Source organism: Lytechinus variegatus, chromosome 7, assembly GCF_018143015.1.
Source record: "Lytechinus variegatus isolate NC3 chromosome 7, Lvar_3.0, whole genome shotgun sequence".
NCBI classification, from domain to species: domain Eukaryota; kingdom Metazoa; phylum Echinodermata; class Echinoidea; order Temnopleuroida; family Toxopneustidae; genus Lytechinus; species Lytechinus variegatus.
Genome location: NC_054746.1, coordinates 1,092,464 through 1,111,304, shown reverse-complemented (window position 1 = coordinate 1,111,304; position 18,841 = coordinate 1,092,464). Strand labels below are relative to the sequence as shown.

Here is an 18,841-nt window from a genome sequence, read left to right as displayed (position 1 = left end):
CCGCAGCATAGGCATTCTACACCTGTCGTGTGGAGTAGCGCGCTCAAAATGTGCGAAGATCGCTTCCCGAAGAACGGCTGTGTCCTCACTTACGCTAAAACCAGTTTAACAAGGCAAAGCGATCTTGAAAACTACATCGCGAGGTGGTTTTCCAAACTGGTTTGGAAGATCGCTTCCAAGACCGCTTTGACCGTTCTCACTACACGTTAAACTAGTTTCCACTAAACTAGTTTCCAGTAAACTAGTTTTAGGAACATAGAGAAAACAGCCTCCTATTTATTTTTCCAATCTCGCTGTTCACCACGGCAATAGTAGATAAACATCCCTGTGCAAACCAGAGCAATCACTATCAGAAAAAATTTACTCACATTGTGCTGCTCTTGAACCAGGTGTGGTAAATAGGTACCCAGCAGGATTAATTCCTTGAATGCACCGAGCGATGAAAAAGGAAGCTCGCGCTAAAGCCGGGTTAACAATAATAGTGTGCCTTGGAATATATCATATATTGATAGATGCCTATTATCATCATTAATTTTGATGATGATCATCAGTCGTTGACCTGGTGGTCATTCCAGGTAACCGGCTGGCAGCGGATGTTGTAGTACGGGGAGCAGATCTGCTGGTATAGTGGCACACGATGAAAGATACCGATGTTGGCAAAGACCAGCTCAGAGCTGTAGTACGTGAAGAAGGGGCCCTCGCAACAAGAGCACTGTCGGACATTCCGCAGCATTTCTATAATAAGAAAAAATCATATTCACCCAATCAAGTGAATCTGCCTCAGTAGAGGACCATGGAAATCTTAGGAAAAATTAAACTTAAGAGAAGTAAATAACATAAATTTGCAATTTCTGGTCTGCAAAATGCCTTGACTTAATAGGCAATTGTTTGACTTAAGCAGAGTTTACTGTATGTTGTAAAACATTTCTATAATGAAAAGAAAGTGATATTTACTCCATCAAGTACATTGTACTATCCGTACATTATCACAGGCTTAATACTTAAAAGATACCCGACCAAACAAAAACAGAAATTTGGGCTACCACTTAATTAAGCTTTACTGGCACAATACAATAACGTATGAAATGATTAAAAAGGCATGATACATTCTACCCAACCCTCTTACTACATAGCTTCTACCCACACTATAAGAACACAGGGGGTGTTTCACAAAGCAAAAAGTCAGTAAGTTTTACTGATTAAATTGTGTTTAGCCAATCACATGGAAGAATTTAAAAGGTTGATTGTCAATGGAAATCACTGATTGCTTGAAATGCTCCCCAGATGTATACCTGGGCCCTGTCTTACAAAGAGTTGTGATTGATCCAATCAATGTAACTCTATGGAAATCTATCAGTGTCGTAATTTTTTCTATAGGAAAATTTGCATAATGTCTTTTGTAAACAAAGAGAAACAGCGAATTTTAAAGAAAACATTGAATGCATGCATATACATCATAGTTAGAAAATAATTCGAACAAACATGATTACTAGATGTTGACGTTGCTGGCCGTTCATAGTTGCGATTGATCAGATCAATTGTAACTCTTCGTAAGACTGGCCCAGTGCAAATAATTGAATCTTTCACTTCTTGCTTTTATCAGTTTTAACTTTTACAAGTTCTACCACAATCAACTTTCAAATTCAATGGGATTATGGCACATTCTTAACTTGAACAGACAAACTCAATTCACATAAATGAGATACATATAAAGATAATTAATAGAGGGTCCTTGTCACTAATTTTTTCAACTTTAATTTAATACCTGTATGTGTCTTATTCTTTACATTGATATTAAATGAAAACTTGAAGTTCTTTAAAACCAATGGGAGAAGCAGGGAAGCATTTCATGAAGAGATTTGACGGTGATTTTCACTGGCTAGCCAATCGGATGCAAGGAATTGCAAAAGCTTATACATCTATTGGCGAAAATCACTGACAAAAACTCTTAATGAAATATCCCCTCCCCCTGGTTTAGATGATGCGAAACATTGCTTATTTCACAATTTCTTTGCTGGCTTACCACATAGATTTGCGGGTAGATCTCCCTCGTTCCAGTTGAGCCCATTGCTTGATATACATCGAGCTGCTAGCTCCTGTAAGGGTGGTACACTGGTCTCAGGATGGAATGTCATCTTATTTCGAGAAGGCTGGTCCCACTCATCTATAAGCTTGTCATGATTTACTTTATAAAAGAAAAGAAGAAAAGAAAGGTACATGTATTAGACAATCATTTTAGTCATCTTCTTTATCATCATTCATTATGAAAGCAAACTTATTCTGACATCTGTTTTGCATCACATTTCAAGGATGGTGCTATGATTACTATCTTAATCTCCCAAATATATTTTCTAAAGATTTTAACTAATTTTTATGAGAAAGATTAACTTTTTCCATTTCTATGTTTACTATTTATTGAACTTTCACAACTTAAGTCTCAACCACAGGCACTTGAACACCAAATGATCAGACAAAGAATGGGGAGGGGGGTTAAAAATTAAGTGTTAATGACGAATAATCTACCACCAATGGGTTTGTCGGGGGGGGGGGGGTTGTTTCACTAAGATTTAAGTGTGGATTGGTGTCGCACTATTATTCTAATTGCATGCGGTATATAACGCAGCATCGCACTGGTCAGATCATGCACATGGGATGTGTATTAATCACTCAGACCATGCATTAAATTACATGGGCCTGTCGGTGTTTAAGCATGACTCTATTATTGTCTTACTTAACTCTTCCTGAAACACCCCTGGCCACAACTGGTTCCAATTGGTATCTCTCAAAACTTTATTATTTCAATAAGTAATTAGTAACAGTTGAAGACATGTCTTACCACTGAATGTATAAAGTTGAAGGTATGAAAGAGATGCAGGGAAGTACTCCAGAGGGTTGTTCCTGACATGCAGTTCCTTGAGGAGGTGAAGACGTCCTATCTGATCTGGTAAGGATGTCAACCTAAAGAAGATGAAATTTGATTTGATTTGATTTATTGATTTCCGTTTCACAACATAAGTATGATAAATATAACAAGGTCGAAAATACTGCAAGACATAATAAAATAATTATATAACATAATCTTAGATTTAAGGAACACAATTCAATAAATAAAATTACCTAATATGACATTTGTATTTTAAAGTAAAACAGAGGGTCTTGCCGAAAAAAAGCAAAGCTTGTACAAAAGGCAAGCCCCTAAATAAACTTAGTTTCATTACACGAAAAATAAAACACTGGGTCGTAATGATATATAGAACTTTTGTTTAATAAATACAAACAATGAGAAGTGCAGTGTACATGACATAGAAAGCAGGAAATGATCATACACCAATTTTTTTTCAAATATTTCTATTTTGTGATCACTTTTGAATATCGGGATTTATTAATGATTTGTTGAACTCAGTACTTCAATGACAGAAAATAAAAAAAACATTAAAAAATAGATACATATCAATCTATGATGTCTAGAAAGGCATTAATTATGGGCTAAATGAGAATACATGTAGATCGACAGAACTGCTACAATCTACTATTGGACTGAAAGAATCAGTAGAGAAAAAAATAGAAACAGTCAAAATTTAATATATCAAAACCCAACTACTAAATTTGTCAAATAATCACCTATATGAATTTTGACCTTGGACAATTTGACCCCAAATCCTGACCAGATTAATCTCCTTCAAACAAATTTTGAAGTTTATACCTCTAACCATTCTTCAGTTATTGTGAGAACAAACCTTTGGCCAAGATACATGTATCTAAATCAAATCATAGTTACTCCTATACATATTCTCAGACTGTCTTTGAAGTTGATTTATTAAATAATTCTATGTTTATTATGAGAATTAAAAGAAAATGGATAGAGTGAAGGAACAATCCAAACCCCTAATATCTCCGAAAACCACCTTCATGTACATTGGGTGGAGGCATAAAAATAATATAAATGTATTCCAATCTGTGAGTCATCAATTATGTAGCATTTACCAATGAATCAATGACCTTCACTTTGGCTCAATCTCACATCTTTTCCACTCAGTTTTGAAAGATGTACATTATAAAAACTTTCATGGGCTACTTTTAAACCAGAAGCCTTAATCGGTGACACTGGATAAGCTATTATAATTTAGTAGATGGGGAATTTGTGCGACTCCTTTTTTTTTCCAGGGCTCTTTTGAGCGATGTGGGGGCAAAATAACCCAGGGCCCTTATGTAATATTTCCCTGTCCATGAAACTGTACATACCTGTTATTTGAAAGCCAGACTTTGTTGAGTGATGTACACCTTGATAGAGAGGCAGGGAGGTGGGTTAGTTCACAGGATGACACATCTAATTCAGTCAGGCGTACAAGCCTCCCAAAGGAAGAGGGTAAACTGTGCAAACGGTTCTCTCCTGCATAGAAAATAATGTTTGCAAATATGATTGGTCATTCTAGTAGGTGATTTCATAGTATTGTATGGGTAGTGGTAGTCTCCAGAATGCTGTTTTCATCCTAATTTTGTGAAATATATATTATTTGTTTTTCCCCTTTTTTATTACATTTTATTTCAATTTTTGTTGTTGTTTTAGCTGTAAATCCTTTCTCCTGGAACTTTTTCATCGGGGTTAGGGTTAGTGTGCCAGATTTTAGAATTAATGTGCCATTTTTTAAAACTGAACCATCAAACCAGACCTTTGTGTTCAGTTCAGTTCGGAAGTGCCAAGTTCGGCGAACTTTCGTTCGGTTCGGCAGTTCGGCTACAGCACTAATCTAACCTTAAAAAACTCCCTACATCTTATATTAAAATTCTTCAAGAACAGTTTCTATGATCAACAAACAAATGGCACTGACCAACATAGAGAGCGGTCAGATTGACCAGGTTGCAGAGTTCATCCGGGAGTGCGGTAAGCTGGTTGGAGTGGGCACAGAGCTCCTCCAGGTGTGTCAACTGACCGACGCTACTGGTCATTTCGGTCATCAGGTTGTTGGTCACATTGAGAATGACCAAGACTGAGAGCCGTCCCAGGGTGGATGGCAGGGATTGGAGGTGGTTGTTCTTGCAGTCAAGCTCCTGGAGACGACTGAAGTTACCGATACATTTCTGATGAGGGAAGAGGAAACAATTAAAAACACCAGATGAAAATAGACTATTCTGGAGACATTGCAAACATAGAGATGATTCCCAAAATCCCTCAGACTGTAGAAGTGATGTGGATCAGTGGAAAGGTTCCTAGGCTGTGCACTACAAGATCCTGAGCTGAATTCCAACACTAGTGCCCCTTACAAGACATTAATATGTAGGCCATATGATAAGCAGTTTTGACAGGGCAAAATTCATGTAGAAAGAGTTATTCTTAAATTTCTGAAATGCAGCAATTCATATAGATTGTCATTGAGAGAAAGAAATAATCTGAGGTGAATAGGCAAGTACATGTATAGATAGTATTGACATCTACAATGATTGCACTATGATTTTCAATAAAGGGAAGTGGATTCTAATTTAAGTAGGGCAACTTACTGGCAGCTTTTCAAGGCAGTTGTATTGCAGAAAGAGTTGCTCTAATCCGCCCAGCAGACCGATCTCTTCCGGCAATGAGACAAGGCGATTGTTAGACAAATTCAGTACAGTCAATTGACGACCAACATACCCGATCAGCTGAGGGCAGTATTTCAAATTCATGTAACTGCAGTTTACAGAGACAAGACAATATGATTATCAATAACAGATACGTAAAAAAAAGTAATTATACTTGAATCCATACCCATTGTTATTAAGTATTGTAATATATCGAGCGTCAGTGTCATCTCTTAAAAACCCTCTTTTTTTAGGCTACTTACTCATCACTTTCAATTCAAGCTAAAGCCGGGGTAATAATAATAAAAACAATACGCTTCGGGATAGATTATTTCTAGATACATGTAGATGGCACTATATTAATGCATATCATTATCATTATTTTTCACTTTCTATTGAATCACTACCTCTGGTCTATGAGAATAACAGTCATATCTGGTATGAGTAAGGTCTTGATTAAAAAAAATGAGGAGATGCTCAATCAAATTCTGGTAATTCTTCATTTCCCAGGTGACGGACAAGCTATATTTATCATTATCTTTATTTCTTCATCTTTATATCAAGATGGTACTTGTACTTCATCCTATAACATCAAACAAATATTAAGATGTATAGAGAATAATGTGGGCCTGCTTCACAAAGAACAAAGGGTTATTAGTTACTGAAATGGTAGAATCTGATTGGATGTCGGCAAAGTTCTATCATGAAACAGTGCTCGTTCCTTATAGATGAGAAACTTGCACACATACTTTTCCAATTACAATTCCAAAATTGGAAATTCAAAAGTTTACTAACCTGATATCTAGTTCTACAGGTTTTTCACCACACGCAGTCTCTACCATACCCTTGGCTTTGACATCCCCTGTCCCATGGGCTGAACAGATCGATAGTTTGTTAGCTCGGCAACAGGCTCCACACTGCTTATACCTACACAATATGGAAACAATGTTAAAAACTCCAGCTTGCCTGAAATTTATACGGACAATATCAATAAGTTCTGAATCTAAACTTCATAAAACACAAAGGAATATGGGAAACCTACGAATGAAACTATGTAAAGGTCAAGTCCACCCCAGAAAAATGTTGATTTGAATTAACAGAGAAAAATCAAACTAGCATAATGCTGAAAATTTTCATCAAACTCGGATGTAAAATAAAAATGTTATGACATTCAAACTTTTGATTATTTTAATCAAAACGGTGATATGCATAATTCAGTTACATGCAAATGAGACAGTAGATGATGTCCATCACTCAATATTTTTTTTTGTATTATTGTTTGAATTATACAATATTTCATTTTTTTACATATTTGACCAACTAGACTGGACCATATAGTATCAAACAATGCTAATTCCATATGTTCAGGGAGGAATTAATTGTTGTTTCAATTGGCAATGATGAGAAAATTGTAATATTTCATTTCATAAAATACAAAAGATATAGTGAGTGGATGACGTCATCAGTCTCCTCATTAGCATACCAATCAGAATGTGCATATAACTGTTTCATGAAATTTAGCGAGACTTTAAAATGTCATATCTTTCTTATTTTTAATCTGAGTTTGATGAAATTTTCAATGTTATTCTTGTTGGATTTTTCTCTTTTTATTCAAGTCAACTTTTAGTTGGGGTGGACTTGTCCTTTAAATGAGTGACGGGTTTGGACAGCAAACTACTAACTTACCTCTATCAGTAACAACACAATACCCCCTTCCTTATCTCTCTATCTTTCTCCTCTCTCTATATCAATGACTCACTCACCGGCACTTCCTCTTTGCTGGCAAAAGCCTGCAGCTCCTGCAGGAAAGGGAGGGTTGTGACCTGGGGATTTCCCTACAAGATATGATGACCTCACCACCGGAGCGCCGGGGACTGTCCCTCCTCATGTTAGATGAGAAGCGCTCATGTTTGCGATGCTGCAAGTACAAAGAGGTGTGATAGCTCATTTATAACAGTTTGGAACACTGACGGATCCAGGGGGAGGGCAAAGCCAGCCCATGCCCCCCCCTTTTGAGAGGCACAATTAAAATTTGCAATGTAAAAATACTGTAAAACAGAAGTGTGCCCCCTGCCCTTTGGAATAGAAGACCCTTTTTTTTTGCTTGTCAAATATTTTTGTGGACGAAATCTCCTTTTTTTGTTGAAAACTTTTTTTTCCCTCAAAAAATGTGCCCCCCCCCTTTGGAAAATCATGTATCTGCCCCTGGTTTGGAAATATAATTGCATCAATTGACAAACTTCACTCTATACTGATTAGTGATACATGTAAGTTGATGTTGCGAAAGGTTTCCTACATTACATGCAACATCTCCATGGAGGGGGGGGGGGGTCATAGGGTTTTAGTTTTTGTAAGAGGCTAGAAATTATCTGGTGTAAATGTAAATGTCTTCCATATATATATATATACACAAGATATTCCAGATGACACCAAAAGCTATTAAAGCCATTCAATGTTATGGTCCCTGCACACTAAAAACAACTTTAATGCATGTGTGTCAAGGAATGATATTCCTGGGCCCGTTGTATAAAAGTTACTACTAATAATGATAACTTTGCCATCCAATGGTAGCGACCATGGTAACTAACGCTGATCTACAGCCTATCAAAATCAAGGATTCCATGCAAGTTACCAATGGATGGCAAATTACCATAATAGTAACTTTAATGCAACAGGGCCCTGGTATCGCATCACGGTTCACTCCAAATTTGTCTACAGATGACTGCTTAACAAAATTTCCTTCGTGTTGCAATTTTCACACAAATGTAGGACTTTAAATAACATAATTGAAAGCTTTTCTCCAACAACCACAAATGCTAATATATCTCTGCATGTATAAGTATCACATGGACATATCTGGATAATAAAATCACTTGAGCAAGAGTACATACTGTAATCCATCTCTTTGTATGGCCTGCCGATACACCCGTAGCCATTGCGGCAAACGCAACCTCATCTCCCCTGGTACCACACCTCCTCCTGGTCCCACCATGCCGCTCTGTTCCCCTCTTGGCTGGCACCCCTTTGCGGAGCAGCCCCCAAACCAGGCAGCCCACCGTGAAGGAGAGTAGACCCAGGATGAAGATAGCCAAGGCGAAGGACTGGAGGTCATCGGTGGTCAAGAGGAGGTCACTCAGTCCGGACATGATGTAATGCCATCCTGAAGGAAGTAGACTCTGGAAGGTGTCAAGCCAGCATGGCCCCATGACTGCACTAGCGTGTCTGTGAAGGAAGAAACACAAATATAGTCCAAACTTTAATGTAAGTGTCTCATACATGTAGGAGAGAATAAAATTGGTCTTCATAAACCTATAAGTTTGTCATTATTATACAAGGTTACACGTGTAACACAATATCTTATTAATGGGGCCATTTTCATTTGGTGACAAACATGTACATGTACTTACAAATTGCACATATGTAGCCATGTAGGTAACAATATATCTTATTGTTACATTAATATGACTTTTTCATCATGGAAACCGCATCAGCATCAATATTCCCTGAAGCTATAAAGTTTATCAATTTACTCTATAAAATGCCTAGTACCCACATTCGCTCTACAAAGTTTTTGTCTGAAGGGATGTCATACATGTAGTCTCTACGGAGCATCATAAAACCTATTTTCATAACAGATTTACAATCAACCCTATTCAATTCAAATTTATGTCCAAAAATTAAGTATAAAAAATACACAAACAAACCTAAATACAATAAAATACATTTAAAATCAGTTTGAATATATTACATTAATACAAAAAAAAATCAAAATGCGCGTGTGTGCATGGGTGGGGGGGTATTGGTAAAGGCCATATTGATCTACCAAGGTCAATCCTAGTGACAACATAAATTTCATGAATTACAAAGAATGAAAATATTAAATTTAGGAATGCAGACCTAGCACGATAATGAAGAGCAAAGCTATCAAACAAATTAGGAGGTCATGGTGGCTCAGTGGTAGAGCGTCTGCCCCATGAATGGGAGGTTGTGGGTTCGATCCCTGGCCAAGTTACACCAAAGACTAAAAAAAAGAGATCTTCTGCCTTGTCAGGTGCTTGATGTACATGTATGAGAATGGAAAAGGGTAATGTTATGCACCCCTGGCCTGCTGGAAGCTCACAGCTGAGAGTGGCTACCCTGGGTAAATAAGAGTTATTATTATAATCATCAAGATCGGAGTGTGGGGCAACCAATTTAATCGCTTAAAAAAAGCAACAATACATAGTACATGTAAAATATGTACATGTAGACAGCTTACAAATTAAAGGACTAGCAATATTTAAATCAATAGTACATGTGAACACACACGTTGTTGAAGAGAGCAAGAACTGAAATCTGTCATAGGAAAATGTTAATACTTTCTACTTTAAAATATTAGTTTGACCAAGGATTTAAACTGTAAATTAAGAAAAAAATGTTATTTCTTTGTAGGCTATACGATGGTACATGCATACTACGAAATGTGAGGTACAGACACTAGGGTCTTTACAAACAGATTTAAGAAATCAATGAAAAATTATTTCGCGTTTTAGGTCTTTCTTTTGTTCTTTTTGCCTCAAATGGTAGTCTACCATTGCACTCAAAAGACTGCTATGTCAGTTGAAATTATCAAGTTTTCATAATTTATTTTGAAAATGTCAAATGAAGCAGGAATACCAATGAAATTATTTCAAATCTAGTAATCTACATACTATACTCTATGTGTATATAAAATAACCTTCTAAGCTATTAAGAAAGTACTGTACATGTACAGCTTCAGGTATATATCCCTTGGGGCACAATTTTGAGGTAGTGTGATCCCCTTCCTCTTTGCGATTTAGGTCACCACAAATCTCTGATCCTATAACGATCTGGACCTACTCACGTCACATTGTCCATAATTAGGCATGGGTTAGATTTCAGATTGGGTTATCACAGGTTGAATTACACCTTAATCTCTTGATAGATCTACATGTATGTGGTCGCATGTCATAAGGTGGTCCAATTTCGCGAACAGGGTAAAAATGGTCATAATTTTTATTTTTTGATATGTTATAGCTATTACCATTCTCTAAATAATGGAAAAGTTTTAAGTCTCAAATACCTTTATTTTTCCTTAAAATGACTAATTAACAGCTAATTATTACATAGACGTCAATGTAAATGTGAATTTTGAAATGGGTTTTTCTCAAATTGGACCTGCTGCACATAAAATGGTGTCAAAAGTTAATGCAACATTGGATCACCCTAGTAAATTGCAGTTATAATCTTGAAACATCAATAATTAAATCTGTACCAAAAATCGAATAATTATCTATTAGTGTATGCATATTAATTATACTAATTAATTAACAGTATTTAATTTCACATTTTTGCCCCCAAAATACCCGTCACTGTATTTATATGCTTGCCAAAATGACAACATCATGGGTAGAAATGTTTGTTGCAATGATACACAACATTTGTACTAAAAATTAAGATTACAAATTAGATAATTAACCAAATCTCTCCGGTTTACTAATTGATTAGGTTGCAGATCAGAGCTGACATACACATGTATTCCATTGCTGCATATTTTCAAAATTGTCAAATTTTTATGACATTTAGTTGTTCCCTGCTTTAAAACTCCCAGAAATATGAGGATAACAGTCATATTACATATTATAGTAAGTTGTTAATTAGGTTTAATTAATATTTTATCATTTACCGCATCCACCGGCTCCACCACCCCTGTTACTTCAAACTTAATGTGCTATAGTTTTTGTTCCTGCTATTGTATTGATCTAATTCATAGTACCGGTAATATATTTAGCCTATAGTTCTAGCTTCAAAATGAGATATTACTCAATAAATTTGGTCAAGATGCTGTGATGTAGCAACAATTTATCCATGGCACCGTGTGGAAAATTGTTCATACATGTACGCCACCCTTTTTGCATACCCAACTTATGAAATGCGACCATGTACAGTAGATCCCCTGAGGCACACAAACACACACTGGACATGTCATTCTCTTCAGAAGTAATGTACACATTACTATAAAGGTCTGCACATCCCCCCAAAGTGAATGTAACTATTCCAATTTATGACTAGATTATGAATAATAATAATAATACATCATGAATACTTATTTTGATTGGGAGCCTGTTGTGCACTGTGCACCCCCCCCCCCTTAAGATGATTTCTCAAGCACAGAATGACCATTGTACAATATTTCTCTGTAGCTTTCTGATAGTCAATCATTAAATTTATGATTAAAGATGCCTTCTACATGTAAATGGGAGCAATTCAAACAAACTTATAATATTAAAGCAATCTTTTTATCACTTACATTTACTTTGTACTCAAACGATGACAAATAATAGCTCATCAAAGCTTCAATTCACACAAAAAAACCTGTCTCATTCATCAGATCATCTGCACGAATTCTGATATGATTTTGCGAAAATGGGGGTTTTATAAAAATGCAGTAATCTGTGAACCGAGATGGTTATGCCATGAGTAATCCCCAAACCTCTTATGAAATTTCTGGATTTGAAATGTAATGCAGACATTTATGTTTAGAACTGAACATTGCACCATGTCATTTTAATTGGGGATATTTTATATTGATACAATGAGTCATCATTTTATTGCATTATCAACATTTTAGTAAATACCAGTTGCGGATTTGTGGTAATGATCATAAAATGAGTTCCAATAGAAAATGACGTCATAAGTGTCTGTACATGTATGTACATAAATGAAATATATGTGCCAAATGGCATTGGAAAAAAATGTGTAATTGTTGGGAAATTAGCAAAATAAACACAGAATTCCATATGTCAGGTAAAAGAATGGGATTTCCCTTGATCTCCAGACTCTACTTTAGGAAAACATGTAATGCAAAAAGGTGAATTTACAATGAGTTTACAAGACAAAGTACAATTAAACAAATTTTAATTCATGAAAGAGTGGGGAAAAGAAAAATTATGTACACATTATCAAAATCAATGACATCATCAGATCATTTGGATTGAGAATAATGAATGCAATTGTATTTAAGAAATTAGAAAAATATGGGTTACATGTTTACCAAGTGTCCTAGAAAAAAAGTGGAATGTTCAGTATCTGTTTCAGCACTTTGTCTTCAAAATACTAGATTAAAAAAAGAACCTCCTACCATATTTAGGAGAATGATACCAAGACACATATTATTTTCAGTCACTTTAAATACAGGTTTAGTGAGTGATCTATGTCCTAAATGACATTTCATATGACCTGCATGCTGTTTTTAGGGAAAATCTGCACTTTTTGCCTTTTAACCACTCTTTTCTACTACATGTAGAAGCTTGTGAAATTTGAAAATAAGTGAACCTAGAATATAATCAAAATTACTGCGCCAAATTAAATGTAATTCAAATCTTAATTATATACATGTACATGACATATAGAAGATGTTTCAACAAACGATGCAAACAAAAAGATTAAACAATCTGAAGGCAAAAAAAGTTTTCTGCCTTTATGGTGACCCATCATCATCCCATATTGTTTCAATCCAGATTCACAAGATGCAGTATACTTTAGCCAAATCGGATAATTGAAACATCAAGAAATAAATGTATTTTACATTACATGTACCTAGGAATAGGCCTGTGCATCTGGATGAAAGAGAAAAATAAAAACAGACCAGGAACAAACAAAGTAGAATACATACATGTATAAAGAATTACATGTATTATGTAGATTCAAAGTCCAAGTGTAGAAAATCATACAAAACACAGCGAATTGGTTTTTATCATTATTTCTGTACATCAATATTAATCACAATCATCTTTATCACCATAATCACCACTGATCCCTACCTAAACTTGGTAAGTTTTTTTTATAGGATTCACCAAGCATGCCAAGGAAAAACATTCACATTGTCTCGTAATACACCAGGCTGAAAGTATATGACTTGTAACAGATCAATCAGACAAATAAAAAGCTGTAAAATTTATCAAAATCAGACAAGAAAAAAAAAATTATGACAGTTTTCCTGACAGGCTTCAGGTCAAAGTTCAAAGCTCATGATGCCACATAACATTACTTCAAATAATACATGTAGCTACATTTGGGCAATTCCATAATAATATAGGATTTGTTAACGCATATATCCACCTTGCTAAGTGCTCAAGGTGCTCCTATATTACCCCGACTATAAAGCTAGTTTACCGATTCTGGTGCTCACAGCTTTTTGAGGAATAACTTCCTGCCGGTACACATTTACCACACCCGGATCGAGTGCAGCACAGTGTGAATAAATTTCTTGCTGAAGGAAAACATGCCATGGCTAGGATTTGAACCCACGACCATCTGTTTGAAAGGCTACAGTCAGAACCACTAGACCACAACATGTCAAATATGTTCGTCTGACCCCCTATATGTGGGACCTTAATGAAATTTTCTGTCTCTGATTTCTTGTTCTTTTGACAGCCTGTAAACAGGACTTGGTCAGTTTATGAAGTGAAGTAAAACTTGAGGAAAATGGGGGTCGGACATACAAAAAGGTTGGTCCCTTTATGGAATTGCCCATTTATGCTTAATACTTTGTTTTTAAGTGCTTGTAATTATTATTACCCCAGCTTGAATACGCCTCAGAGGCATGGAATCCCTACACACTGACTGCTATCAGAAACCTTGAGCGAGTACAAAGAATAGCAGCTCGGTTTGTTGCCCATGATTACAGGTGGTCTACGTCATCATCACACCTGTTGTCTGCTCGCGGATGGGACACACATCATCGGCGACTCCTGGACCAATGCTCTCTTCTTTTCAAGATTCACTACAGACTGGTCAACATGCCAATGCCAGCTTTAGTCACTCCGGTAACATATCTTGCAAGGAAGGACCATACACTGAAATTTGCTGTGCCAAAATCGTCTATTGATTCCTACAACTTATACTCCTTCCCAAGGACAATCCGAATATGGAACCTCCTGCCTGGCGAAGTTGTATACAAAACAGGTCTACCAGCATTCAAAGAGGCTGTGCTTCCCATTATTAGAAATCTGCAGCCTCCAACCAGATCTCTTGTTCTTTAAGATGTATCCAGGTTTTTACTTGCACACCACACTCTCCTTTTATTGTAAAATATAGATCTTCACTATGACACCAATCTTTCATGACATATTGCAAAGTTCATTCCAGTTTAGCTTTTTGGAGCTGCTAGAGGATTTATCGTATCAAGACCCCAGCCATCAATCCTTCCATGCCCGCACATAATGTATACATGCATTTTCTCCACTCCCTGAGGAGTATTAAAAGTTTCAGGAATCTATTTCTCGGAATACTACACAGGCTTTCCCATCTTACCGGATACCAATTTAACACTGGGGTGAAGAGTGGCAAAATGTGGATGGATGCCACTTGCTCACTGCAACCATCCAGCCTGTGGGGAATCTACAGGTAGGACTATGGTACATGTATGACAATGCAGACACACACTTTAAAAAAATCATTAAAATAACACCTTTGCGACCAAAAATACTAATTTCTATATAGTTGCAATTTAATTTTCATTAGCAACTTGGGAATGATTTTTGTATTCATCAGAGTGCTCAAAACTGAATTTTGTCCATATTTTTGTATACGCCCTCTATTTGGTGAAAAGTAATATGGGCTGGCAAGAAAATTTTCATTTATCAATCATTATTTTTAATTTAGAAAAATAATAATAAAAAGAATGTATAGCTGTTCATTGAATGAGTGGATTGATGCCTTGCCATAGGATGTACATGTAGATTGCGGTAGGATTCAAACACATGCCCCCCTGATTACAAGGTGAGAGTCCGAATCGCATCATCATGATTAGTGCTGCCACCAAATGGATATCCCAACGGTTTCCGCCCGCGTGGATGGATAACAGTTTTCATTTTTCAGGTTCGGGTATCCGTGGACACTGATTCACCACTTTCCTGTCACAAAAACTCATTAAATTTAGTAAGACTCACCAACAAAATTTATAAGTTTTAGTCACCAATATAATCACCAATATTAATTAATCTTCTTTGGTAATATATTCCCGCCGAAAACCATAGTTTTTATATCACTTTTGAAACATGACCTTATATCAGATTTGGAGCATGACCGTCCGTGAATGGAGTAAAGTTCCATTCTGATAACGATGGCGATTTTACTATGGTGTCGCTTAAGATCGTTTTTCTTTCTCGTCTTATGTTTTGATTTCAAATGCGTAACTCATCTTATATTTTACTTTAAACGATAGTTGTTAGAATGAAGGGATTAAATCATTCAAGTAGATGAAACATTTAAACAGCATTATTTTTAAGACTTTAAAAGTGTGGAGGAAAACTTGAGAACGTATTTCCCTCCTATTAAAATATCCTTGACTGGCAAGAAGTTGACCTAGAATTTTTTTTTAAATTCCTGTTAATTGAGGCATCTGTTCAGCTCACCAACTCAATTTCATTTCGACTTCTGTTTTAATGTGTACTCTCAATTATTATGATACTGATTTACTGGTGATTATGATAATGGCGGACTTTGTGATGAATGATAATGAGAGTGAAAATGAAATGAATGATGATGATGATGAGTGATGGCTAGTGAAAATGATTTTAAATGATTATCAAGATTACAGATACAGTAGTGATGAATGATGATGAGAATTATGAAAGAATGATAATTGTCAATTGAAAATCTTTCATGAATTAATATTTAATATATAAATTACAAAACACAAATTTTCCTTATTTCAGTTTAAATGGCATATCCACTATAAATTTTGATATCATCACGTAAACAACAATACTTAAAAGGCGGTATCGTGCCAGAAAGGTTTATGATGTGCGCCCGCTGAGTATGTGGTCGGTTGTGAATTGACGTGTTTTTCAGTAAAACTTACTGGTGATGAATGTAAGTGATTAGTTACTGTGATTAAATCTTGTCTTGAATCTTTGTTTGAAGTGTGATTATGTTACAGAAGTTGAGAAATGAGAAGCTTTGCTATAATTTGGGGAATGGGGAGAAACCCGACATGAAATTGAAAATATTATAAGTACGATCCCATTTGAAGGTGTAGCGAGTGTAATGTGACCAAATGTATATCGGACGATTCACTCCAGACACATCCAGACAGGACAGCACGTGCGTGAGCTGAATGATGTAGGCCTGTCTGGTTTTAGACTTTTAGTAATAGTAGACTCACACTTATACTCGCCTCTGTCAAATTCACTGCATCTCATTTCATTCGATCGGAACTAAAAAAATAAACACATACTCTCGCAACCATTAAATGGGATCGTAACTAGGCCCGACTTGTAGAACTCAAATATAGTCATTTACTAATAGCTTACACAGTCACACAATCTACATTTGTAGCCGTAGCCTCACGCTAACTCACATTAGTCAAATCCGATTGCAAAACTAATTCAACCCAAAATATTCAGCTTCTTGTAATTTCGTGGTTTTAAGAAATATTTTAATTAGCGCACGCTGACTCTCGCCATCATCGGATAGGTTCAAAACTCAAATATAACTGAAAATCTTAAATATAACTCAAATAAGTGCAAATGGATATTATTGACCTTTTTTCAGATATGAAACATGACAGCAGCAGCATTTAACCCACTGAAACTCACTGAGCTTCTGAGTCTGAATTATGTCTTTTTCATTATTTTCTTTTTATAATTGTTTTGCTCACTCATGCAGTATGAGAAATCATTGAAATTATCTATCAATCCAATTTATTTTCCACTTTTAAAGAACATTACAAAACAACAAATTACAATATTCAATACGTACATATCAAGGGGGTAAAAAGAGCAATTTTATTGTAAAAATAACAGAAAAAATAATTAAAATTATTAGTGAAAGATTATTAAAGCATTAAAGGTTAAGAAAATTATTTCAAATTGAAGTTATTGATTTGTGGCATCATAAATACAATTACAATACAAGCAGCAGCAGCTGCCCCATATTATGTTATATAAAAAATTCAATTTTTTAATGGTTCAGGATGACTAAAATTTTATTTTTCTTTCATTCAGATGTGAAATAATTGTTTGTTGACTTGTCTACTAAACTTAGATCTAACGTTAGTCTACATCGTTTTCAAATTAGAAAATAAAATTTCAAATGATCATGTTCATTAAGTTTTTTAATTTACAATAATCAGCTGCTACTGTGCTAGCATGTGATGTCACAAATAACAAAATTCTAATAGACCTAACTTTTAAAATAAAATCTTTGTCTTTGAAAGAATTTTCCTCTTAGGCCTTAGGCTAAGCCTAACAATTAACAGTCCAAGAGGCAAGACAAGAAAAAGTCAAACAAGGCTTCACCGATTATGTTAATTAATTTTTCTGCTTTTGAAATAAACTTACTCAGTCTCAGGGACAGCTCAGGCCAGGGTAAACTTCCCTTTAAGACATTGACTTAAGTACCGGTACCGTATGTGAAGATGTGATGACTAGATCATTCATAGATGATCAGATAGATCAAATGGAAGTTAAAACTACAGTTTGGCATTTTGGGGAATAAGAAATTAATTCATACTTATCGACATCAAGGCTGCTAGTTAGCTACATCCGGCAATTTTGCTCCTTTGCAATTTGAACATATTTCACACGAAACCGTGATTCCTGTATTTGAGATGTGTGCATTCGAATCGCACACGCTGGAATATAATATTACCGGTACCGTACCGTACTATTTCTACCTCGATCTATGATCTACGATCCAGGAATAACGGGCACCGTATCTTACCATTATTTGCGTTGAATTTTTGCAGTGAGCTCGGCTTGCAGTCTCCAAGATTAATATACGGGTTCACAAATATTTTAGGCACATGTACTATCTAATAATGATTGTGGATTGGCGGCGGAAGTCGGGCGGAGGTGGAGGCTGCTCATGGCTGATCATGTCAACGGAATATCGGCCGCCAAGCAAAGCTAGCCGCTCGTAGCTAGCTAGCTGGCTGCGCGCCTAGCCTGGCCCGCCTGCGCGGCCGGGCTAGGCTCGTGCTGGTCGCTCGCTATCGCCGAGCGTTTGTAGTCGCGGACAATATTGGATTACAGCCAATTTGATTTTTGGAATATAGTAATGATTCCATCATAATTTCTATAAAATATATATTTTATTATTTTAAAAAAGAACATTTATTTTTTAATACAAATATTATATTAAAACTAAAAATGTTCTAAATATTTTTTTTTGCCCAAAAATATTTGTTCTCGTTTTATAAAGATTGTCCATTACTATAAATGCTAAGTAAACTGATCGAATTTCGGCGGTTACTTCACCACGCGGGGGCGTGACCTTTCTC

At 35.9% G+C, this 18,841-nt stretch overlaps 1 protein-coding gene across 4 annotated transcripts; it reads right to left on the bottom strand.

Moving 5' to 3' along the window:
• Positions 1-246: 246 nt before the first annotated feature.
• Positions 247-18,448, bottom strand: LOC121418158 (leucine-rich repeat-containing protein 58-like). 4 transcript variants are annotated; one of them, XM_041611877.1, is made up of 10 exons: positions 18,236-18,448; positions 8,445-8,775; positions 7,323-7,471; positions 6,349-6,486; positions 5,497-5,662; positions 4,830-5,079; positions 4,243-4,390; positions 2,837-2,958; positions 2,024-2,185; positions 247-735 (listed from the first exon to the last, which is right to left on the bottom strand). In XM_041611877.1, exons 1-10 carry the CDS (start codon positions 18,283-18,285, stop codon positions 548-550), a joined length of 1,704 nt encoding a protein of 567 aa, XP_041467811.1. In that variant the 5' UTR covers positions 18,286-18,448; the 3' UTR covers positions 247-547. The 4 variants fall into 4 exon arrangements, with proteins under 4 accessions (XP_041467811.1, XP_041467810.1, XP_041467813.1 ...); XM_041611876.1 differs by having other exon boundaries at positions 248-735; positions 6,349-6,480; positions 7,317-7,471; XM_041611879.1 differs by lacking the exon at positions 18,236-18,448 and adding an exon at positions 18,073-18,195 and having other exon boundaries at positions 248-735; positions 6,349-6,480; positions 7,317-7,471.
• Positions 18,449-18,841: the final 393 nt, after the last annotated feature.